This window comes from Urocitellus parryii, chromosome 1 (assembly GCF_045843805.1).
Source record: "Urocitellus parryii isolate mUroPar1 chromosome 1, mUroPar1.hap1, whole genome shotgun sequence".
Lineage (NCBI taxonomy): Eukaryota > Metazoa > Chordata > Mammalia > Rodentia > Sciuridae > Urocitellus > Urocitellus parryii.
The window spans coordinates 62,743,181-62,770,834 of NC_135531.1; the positions used below are offsets into that span (position 1 = coordinate 62,743,181).

At 40.3% G+C, this 27,654-nt stretch overlaps 1 protein-coding gene and 1 pseudogene across 1 annotated transcript in view; one reads left to right on the top strand and one right to left on the bottom strand.

The window, feature by feature from the left end:
* The window catches only part of Arsb (arylsulfatase B), a 172,357-nt gene that overhangs the window by 84,102 nt on the left and 60,601 nt on the right, over positions 1-27,654 (bottom strand). The window contains exon 5 of the mRNA XM_077796079.1: positions 1,682-1,925. Coding sequence (XP_077652205.1) covers positions 1,682-1,925 — 244 coding nt within the window. The remainder of the gene's footprint in view (positions 1-1,681; positions 1,926-27,654) is intronic.
* LOC113185941 (Y-box-binding protein 1 pseudogene) lies at positions 76-1,134 on the top strand (annotated as a pseudogene).

Genomic DNA, 27,654 nt, shown 5'->3' on the forward strand with positions numbered 1-27,654 from the left:
CAAAATATATATTAATCAACTGTTACCAACAACAGGTTATTAGTAGATAAGTTATTGGGAAATCTACAGTTATCCATGGAGTTGCACAGGTAGCCAAGGTAGAGAAGGGACCCCAAAGCCCTCAGCACCCCCAGAGCCATTGCCACTGGTCTAGTTACCACCCCAGTAGAGCAGCAGCTGTGCAGCAACCCTGTGACCTCACAGCAACCACGAGCACAAGACGGGGACTGAGAAACTGCCCACCACCCCCACCTTCAGCACTGCAGACACCAAGCCTGGCACCAGTGACAGCACAGCAGGGACAGGTGGCCTGGGTGGTCTTACATGGGCAGCACCTACTGACGGGGACAAGAAGGTCCTAGCACAAAAGTCTGGGTCAAATGGCTCAATGTAAGAAACACATATTATTTCATCAACAGGAATGACCTCAGGAAAGATGTATTTGCACGCCAGCCTGCCATAACGAACCACCCCAGGAAGCACCTGAGCGGTGTAGGAGACGGAGAGAGGGAACTGGATGTTGTGGGAGGAAAGGGCACAGAGGCAGCAGATGTTGCAGGCCTGGTGGAGTTCCAGTTCAAGGTAGGAAATGAGCAGCAGACTGTAACCATTACAGGTGCCACCCAAGTCTGTAGGGTCCTCACACAATCAGCAGCAGAATTACCAGAAGGGTGAGTGAAGGAAAGAATGAGGGATTGCAGGGTGTCCCCGAAGGCCAGGACCAACAACAGCCAGCCCTGTAGAGGGTGAAGATTCTAAGAGCAGAGATTCTAAGAGTGACCACACAAGATGCCAGCCTTCCAGCACAGGGAGAAGAGATGAGGGTGCTGACAACCAGGGTGCAGGAGAACAAGGTGGACCAGCGAGACAGAATATTATGGGGGTTACTGACCATGATCCACAGGGGCTCCCCAAAGATAACCTAGAGAGGGTAGCAATGAAGAGGATAAGGGAAATCAAGGGGATGTGACCTAGGGTCAGCAGCCCTCTCAACATGGGTACCACTGCAACTTCAGTTACTGACACAGATGCCCAGGAAACCCTAAACCCCAGGATGGCCAACAGACAAAAATCAGCCAGTCGCCAGCTGAGAAGTCCTCTCCTCCCCAGGCTGAGCAAAGGTGTGCTGAGTAAATTTAGGTTTACCATCTATCCCATCATCCGGTCATCCATCAAGAGGAATGAATATGAAATCCCAGCAATAAAAAATGATCAGGGCTAACGACCTAAAGGCTTGCTTTTTGCCTGATGACCAGATATCTACCACTATCTGCATTATCTGTGCAGCATGGGGGGTTTTAACACTTTTTTCTAAATAGATCTTCTTTTTTTGGTCCTGAGACCAAAAACACATATTTTTTTTTTAAAGTCCTTTTCCTACCAACAAATCTTTAAAGGATTTAAAATTGTTTCATATCTGGTCAAGCTGAGATTTTTTAAAAGAACTTCATTTTAAATTTGTAATAAACATTTACAACTTGATTTTTAAAGGTTTAACAAAGTGAAAGTACCTGTTATTAAAGATTTTTTGTGTGTGTGTGTTTTTTTTTTTTTTTTTTTTTTTTTTGGTAGTGCTAGGGATTGAACCCAGAGTCTTGCACATGCTAGCCAAGTACTCTACTACTGAGCTACATCCCTAGCCCTAACATCCTGGGAATAAAAGGACAGGGCAGGCAAGTACCTGATGGTTTTCCACACGTCGAAGCCGTCCAGAGGCTTCGTGCCATTGGTGTGTCCTCCAGCCAGATTAACGAGGGTGGGCAGCCAGTCGGAGATGTGGATGAGCTCCCGGTTCTTCACGCCCTTCTGTTTCAGCAAGGGACTAGCCACAAAGCTCACCCCTCGAATGCCTCCTTCCCATAGGCTCCATTTTCTTCCTCGAAGGGGCCAGTTATTGCCCCCTGCCAAGGTCTGCCCTCCATTGTCTGAAAAATAATTAGGTCTTAGCATGAGGATGTGAAAGTTATCAGAATGAACAAGCTTGTGACAAACCCTAACAAACAAAAATTACAATAAACAAAACTGAGGTTAAAAGGAGGGGAACCTCATCCAGATATGACTGATGACAAGAACTATCACAAAAGACGTTGCCAGAACCACAACCTTGCACAAAGGCCACCCATGTTTTTGCAAACACCTGCAAGAACGTCTATCCAACAACTGTGGGAACAACCTCGGACCGGTGTCACTCTTGCTACTGATTCCTGCAGCCAAGGATTGTTGTTTGAAAATCACTTATGTAATCCTCAGTTTTCATTTAAAAATGTCCCTTTGCCTCAACCTCTTTGAATATTCTCATAGTTTACTCTGACATGTATATTCCCATGGTGAGCTCCTCTACTCCCAAATGAACTCATGATCTTTGGAGAATCTCTATTGGTTATTTCGGTGGAAGAAGACAATGTTAATTCTCAAATACATTCAAGAACAGAAGGCTTCTGTGTACACTCTTATTAAATGGTACTTGAAGAATAAAAATAAGAACTGCTCCTTACCTTCCTCTACTAACTCCCTTTCTCCCACCCAACACTGCCCTCCATTACGCAGACATAACCACGGTCCAGCATGGCACATGTCCTTCACGTATAGTATAGGGCCCCAGAAAAACAAGGCAGTCCCCTGATTGTGTGACACAGGCATCTATCCCAGGCAAAAACTATCAGCTAAGTCAAGTGCACGTGTGTGACTTTGTATAGCCCAGGAGAATGAGTCCAGGTGAGCCTCAGCTCACATAAAGGAAAACTGGGGGAGTGTCACTTAGTGACTTAAAGCTCCTGAGAATGAGGACAACAGACCTTTCAATATTCTTCTTGGAAAAAGTTGTGAACATTTACACTGGTAATTGAATTAACATTCCACTCCCTGCCGATCTGAACTCTTTCTTAAGTGTGAAAGTTAAAGATTTCTCCAATGATTTATAAATATCTCTGTAAATAAAGTAGTCAGGGGGAAAAATAATTTTGAGACTATTTCTTCCCTGCTTGATAAGATGTCAAGGCAAAGCCTCATGGACAGCAAAGCCAGGGAAGAGAAGGTTTCCCTTCCAAGACAACAGAGGGGATGGGGACACTGGTAAGGATTGGGTGAAAGTTACAAGAGTGACTAAAGATAGGTATCTTACTAGCCAGGTGAGGGTTTGGAGTTAGACATAAGTTAGAACTGTAGAAAATAAAAGTGATATTTCCTGTAGACTGAGTTTGTAGACTCATATTAGCTTCAAAAGTATCCATACACTTAGGTGACTTTAGAGATACATTTGAAATTACACTTATTTGCATACAAGTTGTTCTTAGGGCAACAAATAAACAAAAACACTGTTGTCCAGATGAGCCACATGAGGGCAGTGTGACAAACGTCCTCTATGGAAATTAGGTAGTAGTCTTCCCTTATCTTTGGTGGATTTATTCCAAGACTCCCAATGGGTGCCTGAAACTCGGAGAGTGCCAAACTCTATATGTACTGTTCTTTCTAAATATAAATGTCGATGACAAAGTTTAATTTATAAATTAGGCACAGTAAGACATTAGTGGTAATTACAATATAGGCTGATTATAACAATACATTGTAATAAAATCAATGTAAATCTAGACACAGTAGCACGTGTCTTTAATACCCACTACTCAGGAGGCTGGGGCAAGAGGATTGCTTGAACCCAGGAGTTCGAGGCCAGCCTGGGCAGCATAGCGTGACCCCACACAAACAAAACAAAACAAAACCCACAAAGCTATGTTAATGTGGTCTTTTTCAAAACCTTACTGTACTATGTCAGGTGCAGTGGCGCCTGCCTATATAATTCAAAGGACTCCCAAGGCTGAGGCAGGAGGATGGCAAGTTCAAGGATAGCCTCAGCAACTTAGCAAGACCCTCAACACTTGGAGAGACTCTGTTTCAAAATTTAAAAAGCAAAAATTATTTGGGATGTAACTCAAGGGAAAAGTGGTCCTGGGTTCAATTATCAGTAACCCCCCCCCAAAAAAAATCTTACTGCACTATATGTTGGACAAAGGGATGATTCATGTCCTGGGCAGGACTGAGCAGGATGGCATCATACTATGCAGAACAGTGTGCAATTTAAAACATTAATTGTTTTTTTTCTGGAAATTTCCATTTAATTATTTTAGGCCATGTTGATGGCAGGTAACTGAAATTGTAGAAGTGAAATTGTGGCTATGTAGGGACTACTAGATATAGCACAGGTGTGTACCTGGGAGGAAAGAGGTGAACATTCTTAGGCTCCATCTCTGTACCAGGTTAACACCTGGCTTTCACAATATCTCATAGAGCCTGGGGTGGGACAGACATGGAACTGAAACATGATGCCAGGCACTTATTAACTGTGTGGCCAGGGCAATATGCTATCTCAGTTTCCTCATCTTAAATATGGAGATAATAATTCCTATTCCATGTATTATGGTAAGAATAAAATAACACCAGTTATGATAATTTTGGACAGGGCCCCTGACATAACCTAAGTGTTCAATAAATAAATGGTAACAACTGTTGTCATTCTTAACATTTACGACAACTCAAATAGATATAATAATCCAGTACTAGTAATTATAATGATCTTGTCTTATAAACATTTTCTTGCTTTAAAAAACAAATCAGGTTTTAAAAGGACAAACAGCTAGTAAGTGAAAAAGCTAGGATTCCAACCAGGCCTGTGTGACAGTCAGGCCTCTGCCCCTGCAGTGCCAACTGCTAATGTCCCCAGTGCAGGGACATATGAAGGCCTCATGAGCCCTCCGGTCCCTGTGAAAGACACAGGGCTGGCCAGCCACAGCAGAGTGCACTCTTCCTACAAGATAGCAGAAGGAGAGAGAGCTCTTCTAGGGTTCCGCTAATTCCCTTTGGTGCTGGTGGGGAAGAAAATCAAGGCTCTACTGCTAAGGGGGCTTGGGATGGAGCCCCTACCTCTCAGGAGTGGAGAGGGGCCTTGAGCTAGATTAGATGAGGGATGGTAACACTTCTTCAACTGTGGGTAGGTGACAATCAATCTCATTTTTGCTATCCCAGACATACAACCCTTTCCTCAAGTCTCTCTGCATCTGTTCTTTATCAGCCACCCAAGTGAGTTTATGAAATACACATTCCATTTCACATTCAATATCCAACAGAGTATCAGGCACCCACAACCAACGTGCCAAAACTTAAAAATGGAACCCTTCATGCAATGCATACATGCACTGGAAGGAAATGCTTACACTCTACCCCTGTTGTCAGGATTGCTATCAACCATACTGGCTCGATGCCTCAGGAGATCGCCTGTTGTCTCTGTTTAGATAATGTGTCTTTCCTTCCACATATTTGGTGCTCAATAAAAAATACTGGATAATGATGGTGATGGAAATAAGAGCCGAGATGATGGGGATAAGAGTGGCTCTGGAATGTGAGTCTAGGAGCAACCCCTCAGTTATGACTCAGAAAGGAAAATTATCTGGGCTGTAAAGAGAATTTGGCCACTGCTGCTACTGTAGGAGCTGGAAGACATTTCCATGTGTCACGAGGAAAGGGCGCTGATGCAGTCGGTGGACTGTTTTTGCAATTAATTCACAGTGATGTTTTTGCCATTAGCAATAATAACTGATTCTATCATCAGTTATCGGCATGGCTTCCTCAATCTTTTTTTTTTTAAGAACCCTCCGGAGAGAAAGCACTGTCAACTGACACCCCTGCAATTTCTCCTGACTCTCCCCTCACAGAGCCAACTGCAGATGTGACTGCAGGGAAAGGGCAATTCAGCCCCCACTGGTGGCACTTGGTTGGCCCTTGCCACTTACCAATAAAGAAGCAGAGTACACCATGTTAGTCTCTAGTCAGTTAAATGCATGAAAACAGGGTGCCTTCCATCAGTTCTAGTACAGTCTCCTGGGTATTTCAAAGAGTTCAACATAAAACTCAGCAAGAACAAAATACGCTCAGGGACTTGGGTTGTGGCTCAGTGAGAGAGTGCATGCTGATCCTTGGCACCACATAAAAATAAATAAAATAAAGGTATTGTGTCCATCTACATCTAAATTTTTTTTTAAAGAATAAAATAAGGTCATATAAAACATGGTAGAAGGGATTTTTCTAGATTGTTGCTCACTTAAGTCTGACATCAACTAAAATAAAATAAACTAATAATGGAACTACCACCATTTCAAACATATTTCTTTTGCCTCTCCCTCCTAATTTTCTATTTGGCCAGAGTTAATTTTTTTTTGTTGTTAAGAACTCATTTTCAAGACAAAGTTTTGTTTTATTTCCTGAATGATTTATGAAAAAGCTTTCAAATCAAATTAAGATGACTCCCGCTAGCAAAGGAAGCTATGGAACTATTCCCCACCAACCCCCGCCCCCAGAAAGTTTTCTCAGAACATTTTGGCAGAGGGAAAACCTAATTATAAAATCTTTGCTGTCTAGAAAAGAAATGTCAAAATAAAATAAATGTTGTCATATGCAGATTGTAAATCTCACTTTATTATTCATTATTGAACAAAAATAACTGTCAAAAAGTCATGGAAAAACATTGGTTAGCCAAAGATCTGAGCAAAAACATCAACCATATGACAGTGAAGCCATAATCTGTATCCAGCTGATAAAAATTAAGATGAAACCATGACAACAACGTTAATTCTTAGTATACTCCCCAAATAACTTAATGCTGGGCTTGGTTGTGCAAGGCTTCCCTGAACTATTAGCATGTGCCTCTGCCTCTTTGCCCCAAGGATGTTTCAGCCTGGGCTTCCCCAAGACCTCCATCTCACTCTGAATCTGGGATCATGGAAGGAAAGGCAAGGAAGGCTCCAGAAGCCTCCCACCAGGCCTAGCTTTCTTTCTGCCCAGGCACTGTGCAAGTGGGACAAGGATGAGCAGGCAACAGCATTTTCAAAAAAGAGAAGTCGGGGCTGAGGTTGTGGCTCAGCGGTAGAGTGCTCGCCTAGCACGTTGGAGGACTTGGGTCCCATCCTCAGCACCACATAAAAATAAATAAAATAAAGGTATTGTGTCCAACTGCAAATAAAAAAATAAATATTAAAAAAGACATCTCTTTGCCCCCAAATATCATCTGCCTGGTTGAAAAAAATCTGGTTGATTTTTTCAAATTATTTTTTTAGTTACTAAAATGCAAACTGGAGAACTACTATATGTCTTAGCAATTATCTAAGGAAACTAGGTAAATTCTCTCCTGTTAAAAGACTTCAGAGAAAATATCTATCTACCCAAATAGTCATCTTCCAACCCAATTTTCTTCTCAAATCTTCTTTCCTTCTTACTCTGCATTCTATCACCTCTGACTGAAATGAATGTACAATGAATGTGCATTCAATTCTGCCAAGTCTAACTTTAAAATGGTTTTCCAATCCATCCCCCTTCTCCAGCCCCACTATCTTGGGTTAGACTTCCCCCCTCCACCCGGGCTTCTGGGGTGATATGCAAGTTACAGTGCTTCAAGTTGCCACCAGAGATGTCTTTGTAAATCTATAAATCAACCAGGCCACATTCACGTTTAAAGACCTGACTTATTTCCAATCAGGAAAAAGTTCAAACTTTAGCCAACACAATCTGTCACATCTGGTCCCAACCTACTTTCTGGGTATCAATGCCTGCCTCTGCCCATGAAGCATGCCATATGTTTCAGTCACATAGGACTAAACTCTCCTGTGTTAGAATACATCATGTCCTTTCCTGCTGCTTAGCCTTTGTACACATTGGCTCCCTTGCCTAAAAATGCCCTTCCCCTTCTTTCCTGCCTGACTTAAATTTTAAGCCCCTGCTTAAAAGTCACATCTTTCGTGAACCTATTGCTTGTTCCCCCACAGTCTTTCTCTCTCCTCTGTCCTACTGGGCACGCTAGCTATCTACATCATCTCTACTGCACTTATCTCTGTACATTGCTAATCAGTTGTTTGTGGCTTTGTCTTCCCCATAATTCTGCTCTTCAAGGGGTAAGAACAATGTCTCACTGTTTGTATTCTCAAGACCTAGCACAGGGTCTGCCAAAGAGACCAAATAAATAAATGGAGAACTGGCCACACACCAAATACAGAGATGGAAGGTACTAAAAATTAACTTGGTTAGGACACAGGGTTTGTCCCCTGAGTCTTTGTCCAGCAAACTCCATGACACTGATTTTATTTATTTATTTATTTATTTATTTATTTATTTATTTTTCATGACCTTGACTTTTAGGAGGTTGCTCTACCTACAGATACTGCTTCATCTATAGGATACTGGAAAAGGGTGGGGGGTTCTGGGAACTCAGTGAGGATTTAAGCAAATATCAGATCCACAAATACCTGAACAAACAGTCTAATCTGTCACCTGGTCAGTAAGCACTGGGCCTGGCCTGGAAGAGAACTCGCTCTCCACTCTAACTTATCTGTCATGAATTCCACAGGTGTCAGGCACTGTTCAAGTGGGACTGATGGATGAGTAGGCATCCCTCTAGCTCTAGGGAAATGGCAAGTTAGAGATAGACAAGGTCTTCTTTCTTAGGGGTGAGAAAAAGGGATAAGATCTCTCCAATCCTGGTAGGTAGTCGCTCAGCTGATCAAAGGAGCTGACATCAAAATGATGAGGCAGAGGCAGCCAAGTGACCACCAGGCACTGGGAGCAGGAGGCTCAAGGACCTCATTCAGTCACATGGTAGATAGTGCTCTGAGTCAAGGCCTCTTCTTAGTTAAAACTAATTAACTGCATTCTTAAGAACACCTCAGTTGCTGGAAGGTAAGGAAAACTTGAATGATGACCAGATACAAACAAAAAACAAAAAAGTGTCAGGTTGTTTTGTGACTGTTATTGAGATAGGAATTTGGGAATACTGAGAAATACTGAGTCTCAGAACAAACATGCCCATGCATTGTTGCAATGCAGGAAATGCCCATGAACCCAAGAATGCAAAACAAGCAACTCATTAACATCCTGCTCCCTGCCCCCCCCACATACTTGTGCCCAAGTCCTAAACTGTTTAACCCCACCATGATTCCGCCTCTAGTTCAGCCCTAGCTACTCTTCCTCTATAAATAATAGATCCCAGATCAAGGTGTTACTTTTCACTCTCTAGACAGCCCCAGTCTTTTTTACCCTTCAAGTGCATCATCCATGCCTTCCTAAATAAATCTCTGTGCCTCAAGACCGATGCATGCTGGGATTCTTTTATATCACATAGGTCAAGATCCCTGCCATCCTGAGTTGAGGTCCCTTCTCTGGAGACATGTGAATCCCTCTTCCCGGTATTCAGTGATAGAAGACAAGTGCTATGAGCCCAAGATTCTTCATTTGAAAAATGAAAATAATAATACCCACCTTAGATATAGTACTTGACATACAAGTAAATATCAGCTACTTTTACTGATGATAGTCACCAGCACCAGAAAACTGCAGAGCAGAACAGGCTCCTATCTGGATATTTATCAAATAGATTCTAGACTTGGGTATTATGGCTACACTCCCACACATTGCTTAGAGTCTCTCCTAGGTTACATGCTCCACTCTATGAGCAATTTCTTGAGGGTCATAAAAACACAATGATGAATTCCATTATCACTGGGGGAGACTCATGATGACTCTTTTCTGTTTTCACAAGTTTCAATAAGGCACACCAGTTACCAAAGAAAGAGATTCAGTAATGATAGCCTGGGATTCAAATTAAGCATCAGAAACTGAATATTTGTTCAGACGTTCATCTGAATATCTGTAGGGGGTTCAAATGGTTTGCAGCATTCAAGGCAAACAAGTGCTATGACCCTCAACTCCCAGTCAGACACTATCAGACTTTTCATCTTGATGAACAGCACTAGCAAGGGGGAGGACTCCTGCTGAGCCAGCCAGCAGGAGGAGGTTAGGGTGGGGTGGATTTGGCAGGGAGACACCAAGTAACTGATATAGCCACCAAAAGAGCTGAAGATAAAGGAAGATGGATGCAGGGAAAGGCCAAACAGCCATGATGGGGACAAAGAAAGAGATTACAAAGGGTTGTAGGAGAAGATTTTTTCATTTTAATGGGGCTAATGTCATTGCTTATAATGATGAGATACCAAAGAGATTTTATCTCCCTTTAAAATTTATTTAGGATGAAAAGAACTTGAAAGTCTGTTGAAAGATTGGAAACATTTGTTCTCTCAAAGTTAAAATGGAACCGGGAACTAGAAAAGTGATCTAATTTATTACATATTGGAAGGCAAATAACTTTTTTCTGAAATTTAAAGAGTAAGTAGTCACAGATCTTGGAGATTCTCAGATGAAAGCTCTGAGACAGAATAAAATGTTGTGAGGTCCTCTCACTTAGAAAACTTTGATAACACTGGGTACAACCTGCATGTGCTAGATCCCCATAATTAAGTAGCACAGAACAAACACATTAGGTATATTCAGGGTAAGCAAAAGTACTGAATGTTTGCTCTGTTCTGTTTTTATAACTAAAATCCTCCTTGTTTTCCTGTAATTTGATTTTAAAAGAATACTTGATTTTTTTTTTCTAATTTCAGGGTAAACTAAAATTCTTTGGCACCCTGAGGGGATATTATAGTTTACTCACAATTGTTCAGCTCCCCTTCCAGACCTAAAACCTGCTGAAGATGCCCAGATAATTTTTTTACTAGACAGCTGTTTCTCCTTCAGTAATGTCAAATCGAGAGGTAATAGGTGAGAACATTACTACCACAGAAATATTTGAAAGTCTGACAAGTTCAAGGACAGCAGGAGAAACTAAAAACACTCTTTAACATATAGGACAAAGCAGAATTGTGGTTTCAAAATAATGAGCATACTATGTATTTATGAGAAAGATGGAAATTGAGGTCAGTAATTTTTCAGAGTGCGGTAAGAGAAAGCTGGCATATTCTATTTGGCCAAGCGTCAACTCCTTTCATTTGTCTTTCTGCTTCCCAACAAATAATACAAGCCAAATGTTCTGAATTTCACCTAAATATTGTTAAATACTACAAGTTAAATGTCCAACTTTTTACTGAACCTCTAATTTGTAAGTAGGAATATATGTTTTTAGAGTTACTCAGAAAAATCAATAAACCAAACTGAGTGGACAGACAGTTTTATTTCCCCAGAGCACTTCTCTGAAGTTTTGCCAAATGCTGAAAGATCTCCCTTTTGAGTGTTGAATGCCAGGAGAGGCTGACGAAGATCACGAGAATGCTGACCAGCAGCACTGTTCTCTCCGAAGGACAACAGAAGAAGGACACATGCAACTCAATGGGCCTAAATATGAAGCAGTTAGGTAAAAGAATTTCAAATACTGAATGCACAGTTGATTTTTTTAAAAAAGCATAAGAAAAAGATTCCCCTTGAATCTGCAGATGACACTCGCTCTTAAGCCAAAATAAAATAAATTCTGTGAGTCCCTGGAATCCTGGACTTCCTGAATGTCACACGAGCTGGCGGCAGCTCTCTGACCGGGGTATGCATGGTGGGGTGAAGGTGAAGTCTGGGTGACACTGGGTGTCCCAAACAGGCAAGCAGATGAAGACAGAGTGAAGGCCACTAGAGAAGAGAAGGTGGGAAGGGACCTGGGTCTCTGGGCCTAACAAGAGGCAAGTGGCTAAGCAAAGCAGGAGACAAAGGGACGTGAACAGCTATGAACTAGGATGAAAAAAAAAAAAAAAAAAACAAGACCAAACAATGAAGCAAATCAAAACAAACATCCTTGAGGAACCACAATAGGCACATAAAAGTTCATGCAATCAGAGACTAACTCAGGGCCTATATATAGTCTCAGACACTATTCTAAAAACATATATGGTATCTGGCTTCCTAATTTCCTAGCAGGAATCTGCAAGTTAGGAAGATGTGTATTGCTGGAGATGGGCTCTGTAGAAGGAGAAAAGAAAAGGAAAAACATGAATTTTAAAAGTAAACCATGAAGTATATCTGTTTTTCAACAATAAGTGATCTTCCCTGATATATATCAAGGATTCATTGTATGAAGCATCTTTCAATAATAAATTACAATGATGATTCTAATCACTAAGACAATAAGAGGTTTGTGGTATAGTTGAAGATTTTTTTTTTTAGAGAGAGAGAATTTTTTAATATTTATTTTTTAGTTTTCAGTGGACACAACATCTTTATTTTATTTTTATGTGGTGCAGAGGATCAAACCCAGTGCCCCGCGCATGCCAGGCGAGCACGCTACCGCTTGAGCCACCTCTTCAGCCCAAGGATATTTTTTTAAAAATATTTTTTAGTTGTATATGGACACAATGCTTTATTTTGTTTATTTATTTTATTGTGGAGCTGAGGACGGAATCCAGGGTCTCACACAAACTAGAAAAGTGCTCTATCACTGAGCTACAATCCCAGCCCCAGGATATTTTAACTAGGAAAAAAAAAAAAAGCTTTTTATATTCCGTAGTATGTCACTGATGTTACTCTACATCAGTATAAAATGACTCCCTCCATCTGTCATCTTCCAGCAGATGCAGCAACGACAAGCACACAAAATTTTTCAATATGCTGGTATAAAGATAGGCTCACAGACTAAAGAGAGAAAGTGATTATAGGTGAAACAGGATGCCTCATGAGCCTCACATCTCTACTGAGATGATGTTCCCAAATAGCAAGGAAGAGCTTTTCTTATTCCCTGTAATTTCTGTCACTCCACCCAGGAAATAGGCAGGACTATCAGTGTCTGCCTCTGGAGATGGAGAGTCAGCAAATGAATGAGCCAAAAGGTTTGGCTTAAACAATCATTCAGAGCCATTTAGGGAAGAAAGAAGACTGGAAGCAAAGCAAGAGGACATGGCTGTGTCCCTAAGACACCTGGACCCTGCTGCAAGGAGAGCATCCAAGGTAGAAGGAATGATGGATATGGGAATCCAAGAGTAGAAAGCACTTCCTCTAGAGGGGAGGGAACAGTGAGGCTTCCTGCATTTTCCTGTTGCCCAGAATGTGTTGTGGCAGCAGCAGAATGCCAATTAACTGATTTACAAGGTAAATTTATCTATTACAGAGACACGTTCCTTCTATTAGCTTCATGTTGCTGCTAGAACAAATTACCTCTCATTTAACTGTTTAAACAACACAAATTTATTATCCTATGGCTGTATAGGTTAGAAGTCAGATGCAGGTCCACTGGGTAAAATTAAGGTATGTGGACAGCTGTATCCCTTCTAGACACTCTAGGGAGAATCCATTTCCTTGACTGTCTAGCTTCTAGAGATGTTCACAGCTTCCTTCCTCCGTCTTCAAAGTCACCAAGAGCAGTTCAGTGTAACTCCTACCTATCGCTCTAAACTCCTCTTCTGCTTGACTCTTCCACTTTTAAGGACATGTGTGATCACCCTGGCCCAGTCAAATAACCCAGAATAATCTTCTCATTTTAAGGCCATTTTACTAGAAACCTTAGTTTGGTCTGCCATATAACAACATGTTCATAGTTTCCAGGCTTTAGGACATGAACATCTTTTGGAGGAGGGGGTGGTAGAATGGCTCTGACCACCAGTCACGATGATCAAGTGAGGCTAATCCCAGGATTGCAATCAATTTTCACATCAAAGAACAAAGTTGGAAGAATTACACTACTCCATTTCAAGAAGTACCATAAAACTATAGTAATCAAAACATCACGGTATAGAACAAAGTGCCCAATAAAAGAACCACATTCAAATGGCCATTTGATTCCTATTGAAGGTGCCAAACAAACCAATGTGTGGGGGGTAGATTTTTGCAACAAATGATGCTAGAGTATGGATATGTATATGTGTTCAAAACAAAACAAAACAAAAAACCCACATTTGACCAACCCCTACTTTACAGCATACATATAATTCAATAACTACAAGACAAAGAACCAATTTAAATGTAAGCAACGGATTTTAAATAGACATTTCTCCAAAGAAGATAGATAGCCAATAGGCACATGAAAAGATGCTTAACATCATTAGTCACTAAGGAGGTACAGACTAAAAGCACAAGAGATGCCATTTCATATCCACCAGGGTGACTAGAAAATGAGAGTCAGAAAGTGACAAGCAGTAGTGCGGATATGGGCAAACCAGAAGCCTCCTACATTGCTCGTAGGAATGCAACATTATATGGCTGCTTTGGAAAACTGTTTGGTGACTCCTCAGACAGGTAAACACAGAGTTTCCATACAATACAGCAGTGCCGCTCCTAAGTATGTACCCAAGAGAAATGAAAACATGTCTACACCAAAACTTGTAGATGAATGTTCATAGTAACATTTTTCATAACAGCGCCCTGATACCAAAGTGGAAATAAACTAAATGTCTGTTAATGTATGAATGGATAAAGAAAATGAGGAATGTTTGCATCAAGAGACACCAATAAAAGTAGCATGATTCATCAGTAAAAGGGAATGAAGTATAGATTCATGCAACAGAACGGGTAAACCTTGTTTTCAGTTGAAAACATCATGCCAAGTGAAAAAAGTCAGACGTAAGAGACTACATATTATATAATTCCATTTAAAAGAAATGTCCAGAATAGGAAAATCTGTACATACAGAAAGTAGAATAGTAATTGCTAGGGACTAAGAAGTGAGGAACTTGGTAGTAACCCAGAAATCCTGGGTATGGGATTTCTTTTGGGGCTGATAAAACATTCTGGAGTTTAGGTACTGGTGATGATTATGCAACTTTGTGAATATACTTCAAACCAGTGAACTGTACACTTTAAAAGGGTGAATTTTGTGGTGTGTGAATTATATCTTGATAAAGCAATATTGTATGAGAAACTAAAAAGAAAGATGGATCAAAGACCTAAATATAAAAGTGAAAACTACAAAACTTTTACAGAAAAATATGAGAATATAGGTCAAAAGTTTCTTAAAACCAACAGTTTTTTTTTAAAAAAAAATACATTTGTGTATAAAAAGCTGGTAAGACCCATAACGATGTAAGAGGAAGCAGAGGAATGATATAACTTTAAAGGGCAGCGGGATCGCCTGGTAGAATCTCACTGCAATTAAGCACCCATCTTGTCTGTCTTCCCCTTTGGATGAGAGAGGCGCATTACAGAAGGAATCCTATATTCAAGAATCCTGTTCCTGGTATCACAAGAACACACACAATCTGCTTCATGAAAACAATCCCAGCCTGCCCACTCCATATATATTTCAGAATATACCAGCAAGGATACATCTCAGTACCACATATGTGACTGCTCTAGACAGGGCATTCTAAATACCACCTTAATTATCAAAACCCAGACCTTCCAGAACATGGCAGATTCTTTGTTCTTGTTTTCATTAGTCCATCACATTGACTTGACTTCTTTTAAAAACAGTAGATCTTTTCTGGAGTCAATGTGTCTCTCTTTCTCTTACAGCCCACTACTTTGATATCTCAATTTCTCATTGGGGCCTTTGTAGTAAGCTGACCCTCCAAAACATGTGCCCGGCATGTGAAACACCAAAGTCCTTTTTTGAAAAGCTTTTTTGTCTGTATTGAAAGAGACTGCCTCATTGTTTATTCCATTTTTTTGGCTTCCTGGAAGGTTAAATATGGAATCAAGTGGAAAATGACTTCAAAATAGATAAGAGACTATACGAATCTTTTCCACACTTCTTGCAGTCGTGAAAACATGTTAACCCTATTAGATATGAAATGGTGTGTTGGTGATTTCTTTTCCATTTGTTTAATTTACATATAATAAAACTCACTTGTTTTGTGTGCAACTTCTGTGACTTCTGATAAATAGAGTCATAAAACTACCTTCCCAGTCCAGGTATGGAACATGCCATCACCCCAGGAGAACTCCCTGTGCCACATCTCTGTAGTCAAGCCCCTCACCCGCCTTAATCCCTGGCAACCACTGATATTTTCTCCATCTTGAAAGTTTTGTCTTTTCCATGATGTCATGTTTTTTAAAATCACAGTGTATAATTGTCTGAGTCTAGCTTCTTCCACTCAGCAGAATGCATTTGAAATTTGTCCATGTAAACATGTAGTAAACATTAGTTATGCTACTGAGCAGTTCAGTAGTTGCATTGGTGTTTTCCCCCTCAGTTTATATCAATTCTCAATAAAGATGCTATGAACATATGTGTATAAATTTTTGTATGAACATATTTTTATTTCTCTTGGTAAATCCCTCCAAATACAAATGCTGCCTTCGGGATATTTTCTTCATCTTTGGTTTTCAGAAGTTTGGTTATGACATTGGTATAGTTTTCTTTGAGTTTATCCAGTTTGGATTTTGCTGAAATTCTTGAATCTATACACATCTTTCACCAAATTTGGGAAGTTTTCAGATGTTGTTCCTTCATTATTTTTTCTGCACTAAGATTTATTTTCTCCTTCTGGAACTCTAATAGCATAAATATTAGACCATTTGGTAATGTTCCATAGGTCCCTGAAGCTCAGCCTTTTTTTTAACCTTTTTTTTCTCTGTCCTTCATGATGTATAGTTAGTACTAATTCATCTTGAAGTTCACAGACTCTTTCCATTATCATCTTCATTTCAGTTATTGGGCCCTACAGTGAATTTTAAATTTCAGATACTGTACTTTTTCAGTTACAATTTGGAAACAAAATTTCCATTTGTTTTTGTTTATTCATTTGTTTGGTTTTAGCTTCTATTTCTTTCTGAGAACTCCTTTCCACCTGTTTCAAGAATGTTCCACTTTACCCCATGGAGAATGGTGATAATGACTACAAGCAAGTTTTTGTCTCACACCTCTGATATTTAGGTCACCTCAAAGTTGGCCATTTATTTTTAGTCTTTTCCTTTGAGTACTGGTTCTTTGTATGATGAATAATTTTGGATTGTATCCTGGTACATTTTGAATATATGTTCTGAGACTCTAGATCTTGTTAAAATCCTCTCAAGGGTTTTGATATTTGTTTATTGTTTGTGCAGGCACTCAATTCAGTTAGATTCAGACCATAAGTTTTGTCTGACTTTCTGTTGTCAGTGATTCGAATGTCACTTAGATGTAAAGTGTCTGCTACGATGTCTGGATTTGCCTGTGTGTGCATCACTCAGGAGCTGGTGTAGGACTTGGCAGTGGCTATAAGGCAATTGAGTTCTCAAAGTTTTGGCTTTACCTCCTCAGGACTGTGCAGTATATGCACAGCAAAGAGGTGAGCCTGGGACTTGGCTCACACACAGCATCTCGGGATCCTCTTCTCCATTTCTTTCCTCTATTTAGATTTTCCCAGGGCCCCTTTACATGGTTTCTTTCAGGTTTTAGTGCCTGATTTTAGTCACACACTTCTGGATAACTGAGGCTGCTGTTGGAAGCAAAGCAGAGAAAGGAAGGAAGGAAGGAAGGAAGGAAGGAAGGAAGGAAGGAAGGAAGGAAGGAAGGGAGGGAGGGAGGGAAAAAGAAAAGAGGAGAGGTGAGAAAAGAAAAAGAAAGAGAAAAATGAGACTTTTTCTCTGCTGTGCTTAGAACTAGGGGTCTTCTTTTGGGAATTAGACGCCCCAAACCTCACCACAACAGCAATACAGGTCCTCAACTGGGGCTTGAGTTGGGACAAGGTCATGGGGGGAAAAAAAAATAAAAAAAGAAACAAACAGGAATTCCCTGATATTTTCCAGCAAGGGATCCCTTTCTTCAACTGCTGGTTTGAAATAAGGAGTTTCTCCGGGAGCTTTTGCTGCTGATGCCTGCTACTTTTTTCCATAATCTCCACCTGCCCTTAGGTCAAAGTCTGGAGATAGAGGAGGAAAAACTAGTCCCACAGAACTTATCCCTGTTGCAAGGAACTAGTAAGGATCTGACTTCATTCCTCATTTGCCACTCACCCGCTATTTTTTGCTTTTAAGAAGCCTCGGGTAGTTGCCTTCTGTATTAGCCAGAGTTTTCAGTTGTAAGAAAGACAGGTTTTGATTGACTTACTCCATTTTATCCAGCACAAGTGTCCATGATTTTAATGAGGAGGGACCAAGGGAACTTGGGATGTTTGCCTTGATTTTTTTTTTTAAGCCTTTGTCTGAAGTAACACAAAAGTGTAATAAGTGATATCCTCATGTCAGGTTAAGAATAAAAAAGGAAACAAATATTTGAAATACCTTAATTAAAGACCTACAGTCAAGACAGGATCAATATGACATCTCTGCTCTCCAGGAACACATTTATAGAAAGCCTGGCCCTTGGGGGAAAATATAAGACTGTACAATCAAGGGCCAAAAAGGAGTCAGAGATGAAAACTGGGGAACAAAGGTAACATGGAGGCCCTGCAAACCCATGCTAGACTGAGATATGGAAGACAAGGAACCTTCCTCAGAGGCCAAAGGCCTCAGCAGGGTAATCTTTCTTTTACGGTTGACTTTGTACCTTTTTATTACCCAGCAAGTTTATTTTCCCAAAAGGAAACTAAGAGGCAGTTTCCAAGGGCATTTTATTCCTCCTGACCCCTCCTGCTCTTCCCTTCCATCTCTCAACACGTTAGAAAGGGCTTCCAGAACTTTGGTTCATAGTGGGGATAGGAGGCCCAGTCACACTGGAGCAAGTCATGAGATGTTTCCTGGGGAGTCTTGAGTTACCGGAGATAAAACTCTAATAACCACCATAACTCAGCTGGTTGCTGGCACTTGCTTGTGTGCGTTAGCTGAGTTGAAGCATTCGGAAGTTTATATTTCATATTTTATTTGGGTTTATTCCTAAAAATCACAAGGGCCAGCATCTTTGTTCTAGGATAGTATCTATTATATCTGAAAAATATTTTTTGTTAAATATTCAGAAATGGAGGGCCCCTGTCAGAAGTCAATGCCACAGCAGAGAGGCCACGGTCAGAGTGTTGCACAGATGGCCAAGAACAAGCAACAGGGGCCAAGTCCATTGTGAATTTTCACTTGCAGCTGTGTGAAAAATATCTATGCTAGTGACTCAACATCTTTGGATTTCTAGCTTTAAACTACAGCAGGGAAGAGAACATTTTCAAATGCTGAGCATATAAGGAGATTGGCAAACTTGAACCATTTTGGGGTCCTTCAGTTATTATGCATTGCAGTACCAGAGGGCAATTAAAAGGGGCTAGGATTTCTGTGGAAATCAGAACATCATACATGGCATCTGGACAGCTGGCACGATCTGATCATAGAAATCAGAGAAATTCTGATAATAGAAATTTAGCTCTATCTAGCATGCTTCATGCTGGGGTTTTGATTTTCTTTTCTGGATTACAAGGTGCTGCTTAGATCCAAACTTACTGCTCAGCCAGCCCGTCGAGGTCATGTAAAAAATGGCAGGAGCATCAAACTTGTGCCTTTTCAGAGTTTGGTCTGGGAACTCTACCTCATGTTGAAAAAGACCTCGTGTCCCCTGACCCCCATCCCCCTACTTCCACCCTCCTCTTGGCCTGCTGCTGGGACTGTATTTTGTCGCTTATCTAACGTAAAATAAACACAGCAATCTGGAGCTAATTTAAGTGGTTTACCATATCAGGATACAGCTGGGAAAGATTTTTAGAAAAAGGCTCAACAGGAACAATAGTGCTGTGAAGTGGAGCAGCAGCGGAGAGCACAGGAAGGCAGTTTCAGACAGCCTGGCAGACAGCTGTCAGCCACTCCAACAACAATCCCCGAAGCCAATGAAAACGGGCAGGCTCTGTGCGGGCAGCTCGGCCGGAACACCAACAATGAAAACAAGGGATTAGAGGGCATTCTGAGTTAATGGCTCCAGTGTCAGGGCCACCTGTCTCCCGGGAGCCCTTCACAGTGCTCCCAACCAGCAAGGCCTGAAGAGGAATTGCAGATGAGGAGACACTTCATTCCCCCTGCAACTCCAGCCAAGATTTTTTTTTTTAATGTATATGCATGCATACATGCTGGTTTTATCCTGACTTATGAATCCAGCAAGGCCTGCAGAGAAACATCTGTTTTTGACATTAGTTTCTACTAATCTGCAGGCTGGTTGGGTTTTTAACTCTTTGGGGGCCTCTGGCTAGACCTTGAATTTCCTGGTGCAACTTGACAAAGGTGAGAAGGCTTGAGGGAGTTAAAGAAGGCTCTGTGCTGCCTTTGACAGAACTTGAGAATGTATTATATATATTTCAAAAGTCCTTTGGATCAAACTCTTGACAAAGATCCAACCAATTAGGTACACTGCATGGTCTCTAAAAGCAGTGATGTTTCATGCAAAGAATACTGACTTGGAAGCATGGAGACAGAGAGACTTTCAGTCAACTCCTGCCTCTGGACCTTTCCTCACTTTGGACCAGATACCCATATCCTCTCCTTCATTATTTAATTTCTGATATTACCATATGCTCACTACTTTCTTCCATAGAGTGCTCAACTTTGTAAAAACTCCTTTCTTGACAAGAGCAACCTTTGGGTCTATTACAAAATAATTCCATTTGCTTAAGAATAACTTAAAAAAATAATCTGTGTCTATGTTCTAAAGCAAGAAGAATGCCATCTGGATGGTCCAATAAAAATAAACAAATGAAGAAGTGGAAATGAAATAAGTGTTTTATTAGTCACTGTTCTGCCTATTTTATATCCTGTGTCATAACAGATCATTGAAATAGCACTGGTGATCAAAGTTTCTGGGATCATAGAACCCATGACTAAAATAGGTAATTTCAGTGTACAAATAGGCAGAGATATAACTAGGTCTTCAAGGTGCAGAAAAGAATGTCAAAACTTCTAAAGAGCAGCGAGATAGAAAGGCTGAGAAACATCTCCTTTAGAAGTGTGACATCCCTCCTGTGTCCAGACCAAGTAAGTTCAAACCGTGATTAATTCAAAAGCATCTAAGCACAATTTAAAAAATCTGTCTGAAAAATCTTTCTAGAACAGCTCTCAAACATTAGCATGTAGAATTACCTACAAGGCATGTGAAGCAGAGATTGCTAGGGCCCGCCTCCAGTTTCTGGTCCAAAGAAGAGCCTAAGAATTTGTCTTTGTCACAAATTCCCAGGTATTGGTGACATTGCTGCTCCTAGGACATAGTTTGAGAACTATTGCTACAGAGAGAGATTTGATAGCTCATAGATTGAAGTCAACCACTTTTAATGGATCTTTTTTTGGTCATTGTTGTTGTTCTGAATTGTGGGTCAAGTGTGGATGGATGGTGAGAGAGGAAAAATAAATAAGGAAAAAAATGGGTACTGAATCGACATAGAATATTCAGAAAAGTCCCACCAAGAGAAAATGGCAGACCTTAACTTTTGTGAGGATTAAATGATAAAAGTAGTTATTTTCTTAACAGTAAAATTGTCCTGACTTAAGAATGAGAAGGTGTGCAAACAGGAAGGTTTCACAGTGCTGAGTCCCTGAGCCTAGATCTTTGCCAGTGGTCCTCATCCTGGTTATACTACAGAATTGCCTGAGTGGAGGTCATAGTCTTGAGGGAGGGTGGTGTTTTGCAGGTGGTTTGGAAGGACCAAGAAGATTGTAATCCTGTCTGGGAAGTGCCCTGCCCTGCAGAAAAGAGAAAGTATTAAATCACAGAGAGACAGCTTTTTATGGGCAGAGCTTTGACATTATTTGACTGGACCACAGAATCTGAAAAAGCATCTGAGATATCAGCATGAGGGTGATAAGACCAAGACAGATTAAATGGCATTCGAGAAGCCACACGGCTGTTAGAAGCAAAGCCACAATTAAACCACTCTTCCTGAAACCCATCTAAATCTGTCTGCCATAATATTTGTCTGCAATGGCAATAATAATTAAAAAGAAAAGGGAGGTATTTGGAGAGGATCTAAAATAGAGGTCTCCGTGCACAACCATGAGGTCAATTATCATCTTGGAGATTTCAGTGGTTTCATGCTAAGTATCCATTTTAGGAAACTGGAGGAGTCAACACAGCCTTTCATCAATTCTAAGACCACACCTCTCTGTCACCAGACCTTCATTACCTACAACCTAAGTGGGTCAGTGAGACCAGTTACTGATGGACTACGGTGATGTTACTTGACAGCTTTACAAGCTCACAGTCCCGCTCCTCCCCAGCAAGCTGTTTCGTATACTCCATGGACGATATCTCCACATTGCACTGAGAGAGCTTTGCCAGGAGGAAAGTGAGGTCATGGAGTGATCTGGTGAGGCCCGCAGCTTGTCTGTGACTCAGCCTACTTTATGAGACTCAAAGCAAATTAAAACTACATTTTAAAAGCTGTATCTCCCACCTGGTTCTCATCACTTTTTGGCTGGCAGGAAAAGGACCTGTCAGTTTTATCTGCAGGAGGTAAAAATGGAGAACACATTTCAGGGGAGAAGCAAATGAACGTATTTGCCATGATGGTTTCAGGTTTACCAACAGAGCAGGCAGGTCAGGAAGCACAGCACTAACCTCACCATGCAGCAGTAACATCTCACTCGGCTCAACAACAGGACATTTTGAGCTCAGGAGATGGAACAGAATATAGGAGCATCTCCAACTATCTGATTAAAGCACCTACATTTCAGAGAATTTTTCCTCTTGGGATCAATTCATAATACCACTATCCACTTCCGTTTCTTGATAAAAAACAAACATGGGATCAGAAAATTTTTTTAAAGTAGCTTTGCTAAAAGAATATTCAAAATGTTAGAAAGAAGAACCATTGTATCATTTTGATAGCTTCAAAGTTTTGTTTTGTTTTTTTTCATGGTCACTAAAACCCAGCTCAGAGTTCGAGGTAGGACTCAGTGCATTAGTGGGATTCCCCCAAGATTACTTCCTGGTCACCCAAAGTGATGCTGTCTTCACCAACCTTTCCTGCCAGGCAAAGACTATGATGAGAGCTAGGTTTCTAAAGTAGGTTCAATTCACATTGAGTTTCACAAGGAGGCTAAGTCACAGACAAATGCAGCAGTTTAGGCTGGACTCAGTACTGTACCTACACTGTTGTTTGATGGAACATATTTATCTCATTTGATTCTCAAGTTTCCCATGCTAGGATCAAACACAAATGTGGTTCTTATCAATTTATTTTACAAAAGTGAATTGAGACCTCTTGGTTCACGTTTCAGTACAGACACAGGGGGCACATGTGCATTTGCAGCAGAATCCCACAGATCTGCCATCTCAGATACATAACAATTATTCTCTGCCACTTTGTATCAAGTTAAGGTGCCCAAGATTTTATCAAAAAGCAAACAAACAACTATTCCCTTTGCTAATTATAGTCACTCAAATCTTGTTTTTTTAAAAAATGACTGCTATTGTTAAAACACTCTCTCTCTCTCTCTCTCTCTCTCTCTCTCTCTCTCTCTCTCTCTCTCTCTCTCTCGTGCTGGGGACCAAATCCAGGGCCTCTTGTGTGCTATGTAAGTGCTCTTACCCCTGGTACCCCTAGCCCCAAACTCATGTTTGGAAAAGAACTTTTAATGTCAAAAAAATTCTCACCACAGAAGGTTAAATATTTACCTTAGAAGTAAGACAATGAATAATTTACATTTTTGTCTCTTGCCACCTTTTAATAGTCTTCTTTCTACCACGTTCATGCATTAATTTTTAAAATCAGAAATGTATAGTTAAAGTAATTTTTCAAAAAAATTAATTTAATCCTGAAAAGATACTAAAGATTTCTTCCAAAAGCTGAAAATAAATCTTAAAAAAGTGATTTATTGTATAATAATGTGTAATCTGGTAATACAAAGGTTAGAAAGTATTATTATTATTATTATGGGTTAATTCATAAAGAAGGAAGAAATGGAGGAGGACCTTATTTTGAAAAGAAGAATAACATTTCAGAGCCATAACATTAAACAACATAAGATTAAAAAAAAAAACTTCAATATCCCATCAACCTTCTCAGTGCCACATTTGTTGGAACAGAAATGCCCACAGCTTGGCAAGGAGTGGCCCACAAATACTCAGAGCCACAGGATAGTGCCAGAGACACCTCACCACTCATTATATCTCAGGAAAGTCTTTTTATGAACATTATAAATTCTTATTAATTGTTTAGTAATTTGCCAAGCAGTGGACTACTTTCTTCAGCTTTTGAGCTTGTTCCTTGTTCCCTCTTACTTATTTTTGTCTAGCAGAGACATAGTTCAATTCTGGCAAAGACTTTCCCTTCTGTCAAATAAAGCTGCTCATTCGCTATCGATGCACATCAGTTCGGTTTCCGCTCCCCATTCATTTCCTGAATGCCTTCTTGAGTTATCTGATAACCCTGACCAACTAACTACCCTGTCACTTCTAGTCAATGAAAATCGACGTGCTCCATCTAGTAGACATTTCTCAACCCTTTGTATTTTGCTTTATTCGCTTCATCAGTTGTGGCATAAGGACATTTCTGGATGGTCCTGATGCTGTCACTAGAAGGAACCAGTGATCCTAGGAAAACACCTTCCACACCAAGGATCACAATTAGTAATGTCCACGTCAGCCTGAGGTGAGCTAACCTTGTGCACTAAACAATGCCCCAGAAGTGCAAAGGTCACATGGGCTTACCAGTAGCGCTAAAAAAGGAGGCAGAGGATGCCAATAAAAAGGTAAATTGGAAACTGTTCCAGCTAAGTAGATGCTTATCTGCTTACCACAGGTCTCCTGTGATCTTAGTTTGTGACTTCATTTACCTGCTGAGATTAGCATTTATTACAAGTCTCCTCTAAGATGAATGGTACCCTGTAAAATTACTGAAGGAAGTACCAACAGCTGAGGCCTCTCAATCTCCTCTCAGCTGAGCTGGTGGCAACAATCACACTCTCCTTCCTGCACTTCTTCTTCAGCTCCCAGCAAGTCTGTGATAGCTTCCTATACAAGGCAGTGAAGTGGCCAAGCCACCACAGTGGGGTTCTAACTATGGGAGAAAGACAAAGATTGAGGGCCAGAGATCCTTCCCCGCCTGGTCCACCCAGACCAAAGAGGACTGATCCTGGGCAAATGGACAAACTTCTTTGGTCCAAAGTCAAGAGCAGACTGAATCCACCTCTGGGTGAAAATGGCAGAACAGCAAATTGGCCTGTCTTCTGAGAATACACAGGTAGAACAAGAGGTGACTATGCCTGCGACCCAACAATCCTACCCCAAGGCTGCCTGTTCTTCATCCTCTCCAAAGTCATCTTTCTTCTACTGACAAAAAGAAAGAAAGAAAGAAAGAAAGAAAGAAAGAAAGAAAGAAAGAAAGAAAGAAAGAAAGAAAAAGGAAGGAAGGAAGGAAGGAAGGAAGGAAGGAAGGAAGGAAGGAAGGAAGGGACCTAAGACATCAATATGTTCTGCAGACAAAATGTTACTTTAATTATCATTTTTCTATAAAGTTGTATCATTTATCACATCCTAACTGTAATTTATGTGTCTAAAGAAATTCGAGCAAAGAATGAGAGAAGGTTTCAGTAACTGGAGGTTGTTATTCATTCATGGTGGGATCTTTCTGGCCTTTTGTCCATCAGCAATTATAAGCACATAACTGCCCGAAGACATGTATTTCAATGTCAGACATTTAACCATCATCCTACTATGTCCCACTGTTTCCAGCAAAGAAATAATATAGTGGAGAGCAAGACAGACAAGTTCCCTCTCCCAAAGAGGAAACAGAGAGGTGATAAACAAGGAAAGCAAACAACACCAGCGGAGAGCATTTCCACTATGGTAAGTGCCATGATGAAAACCAACAGAGTCAGGATAGACCATGAGGAACAGGGAGGGGTTGACTTTGAGCTAAGACTTCAAATGACCAGGTTCCAGCCCTGGGAAGGTCAGGAGGCAGAGAGTTCTAGACGGAGGGTATTGAAGTTAAAGGCCCTTTCACACACAATATGAGGTCGTGGGATATATTGTACCTAAGTTTCTTTCAAATTGAAAACCATATTAACTATATTTCTGATAGCTTTTTTGTTGTCGAGAAAGATTTCAGCTAAATGTTGCTTAACAATAAAGCACAAAGAAACATCAAATCAAATTTTGTGATTATCATTACTTCTCTTCCATTATCTGTACAATCCACCTACTTAACTACGTTGGAACTTGTGTATTTGTTTTTATTGAGTTTTTTTTTTTTTAGTTACACATGACAATTGAATTTGTTTTGACATCATTATACAAGTATGGGTATAATTTTTTCTAATTCAGTATTTCCCCTTTCCCTCCCCTCCTCCCATCTCATGTTCCCTTCCCTCTGCTCTACTGATCTTTTGCTATTTATTTAAAGTTTATGTTTAAAATTAGTGTCCCATGAATGTACATGATCCTATATATACATAGGAAAGTTAGGTTGGATTCATTCCACTGTCTTTCCCCAGCCCATCCCTCCTCCCTTCCCTTATTCCCCTTAGTCTACTCCTCTGATCTTTCTTATACCCCACCCCCTTATTTTGGATTAGGTTCTACCTATTGGAGAAGACCCTTGACCTTTGACTTTTGGAGATTGTCTTACTTCACTTAGCCTGATAGTCTTCATTTACCAGCAAATGTCATAAAGTCATTCTTCTTTGTGGGTGAATAATATTCCATTGTGTATATACCACGTTTTGTTTATCCATTCATCTGGAGTCTAGGTTGGCTCCATAGCTTGGCTATTGTGAATTGTGATGATATAAACATTGATATGGCCACGTCACTGTAGAATGTTGATTCTAAATCATTTGGACATATACTGAGGAGTGGGATAGCTGGGTCATATCGTGATTCCACTTCTCATTTTTTTGAGGACTCTCCATACTGCTTTCCAGTGGGATGGCACTGATTTGCAGTCCCACCAACAATGTATGAGCGTACTCTTTCTTCACATCCTCACCAACACTTATTGTTGCTTGTTTTCTTGATAACTGTCATACTGACAGGAGTGAAATGGAATATCAGAGTAGTCTTAATTTGTATTTCTCTAATTGCTAGAGATGTTGAACATTTTTTCATATATTTGTTGACCATTTGTATTTCTTCTTTTGAGAAGTGTCTGTTCAGTTCCTTTGCCCATTTATTGATTGGGTTATTTTCTGGGTTTTTTTTTTTTTTAGTGATGAAATTTTTTAGTTCTTTGTATATCCTGAGTATTAATGCCTTATCTGAGGCTCAGGTGGCAAAGATTTTCTCCCTTTCTGTTGGCTTTCTCTTCACACCCTTGATTGTTTCCTTTGCTGTGAAGGAGATTTTTAATTTGATGTCACCCCATTTATTGATTTTTGTATTTTACTTCTTGAGCTTGTTAAGGAAGTTAGTTCTTGAGATGACATGTTGAAATGCTGGGCCTACATTTTCTTCTAGCAGGAATAGTGTTTCTGGTCTAATTCCTAGGTCTATTTTTTAATATTTTATTTTTTATTGTAGTTGGACACATTATCTATTGTTTATTTATTTATTTTTATGTGGTGCTGAGGATCAAACCCAGGGCCTCACACATGCTAGAAGAGCACTCTACTGCTGAGCCACAACCCCAGCCCCATAATTCCTAGGTCTTTGATCCATTTTGAGTTTTATGCAGGGTGAGAGATAGATAAATTTCATTCTACTACACATGGATTTCCAATTATCCCAGCAGAATTTGTAAAAAAAAAAAAAGCTATCTTTTTCTCCAATGTATGTTTTTGGTTTTTGCCACCTTTGTCTAGTATGAGACAACTGTTACTTATTGGATTTGTTTCTGTGCCCTCTATTGATATTCCATTGGTCTTCATGCCTGTTTTGGTACCAGTACCATGCTGTGAAACTTCTTTATATGATAAGAAAATATCCATTTGAAATCCTTTTTTGCTGGGCACAGTGGCATCTACCTGTAACCCCAGCAGCTCTGGAGGCTGAGGAAGAAAAATCACAAGTTCAAAGCCAGCCTCGGTAACTTAGTGACCCCCAAGCACTTAGCAAGATCC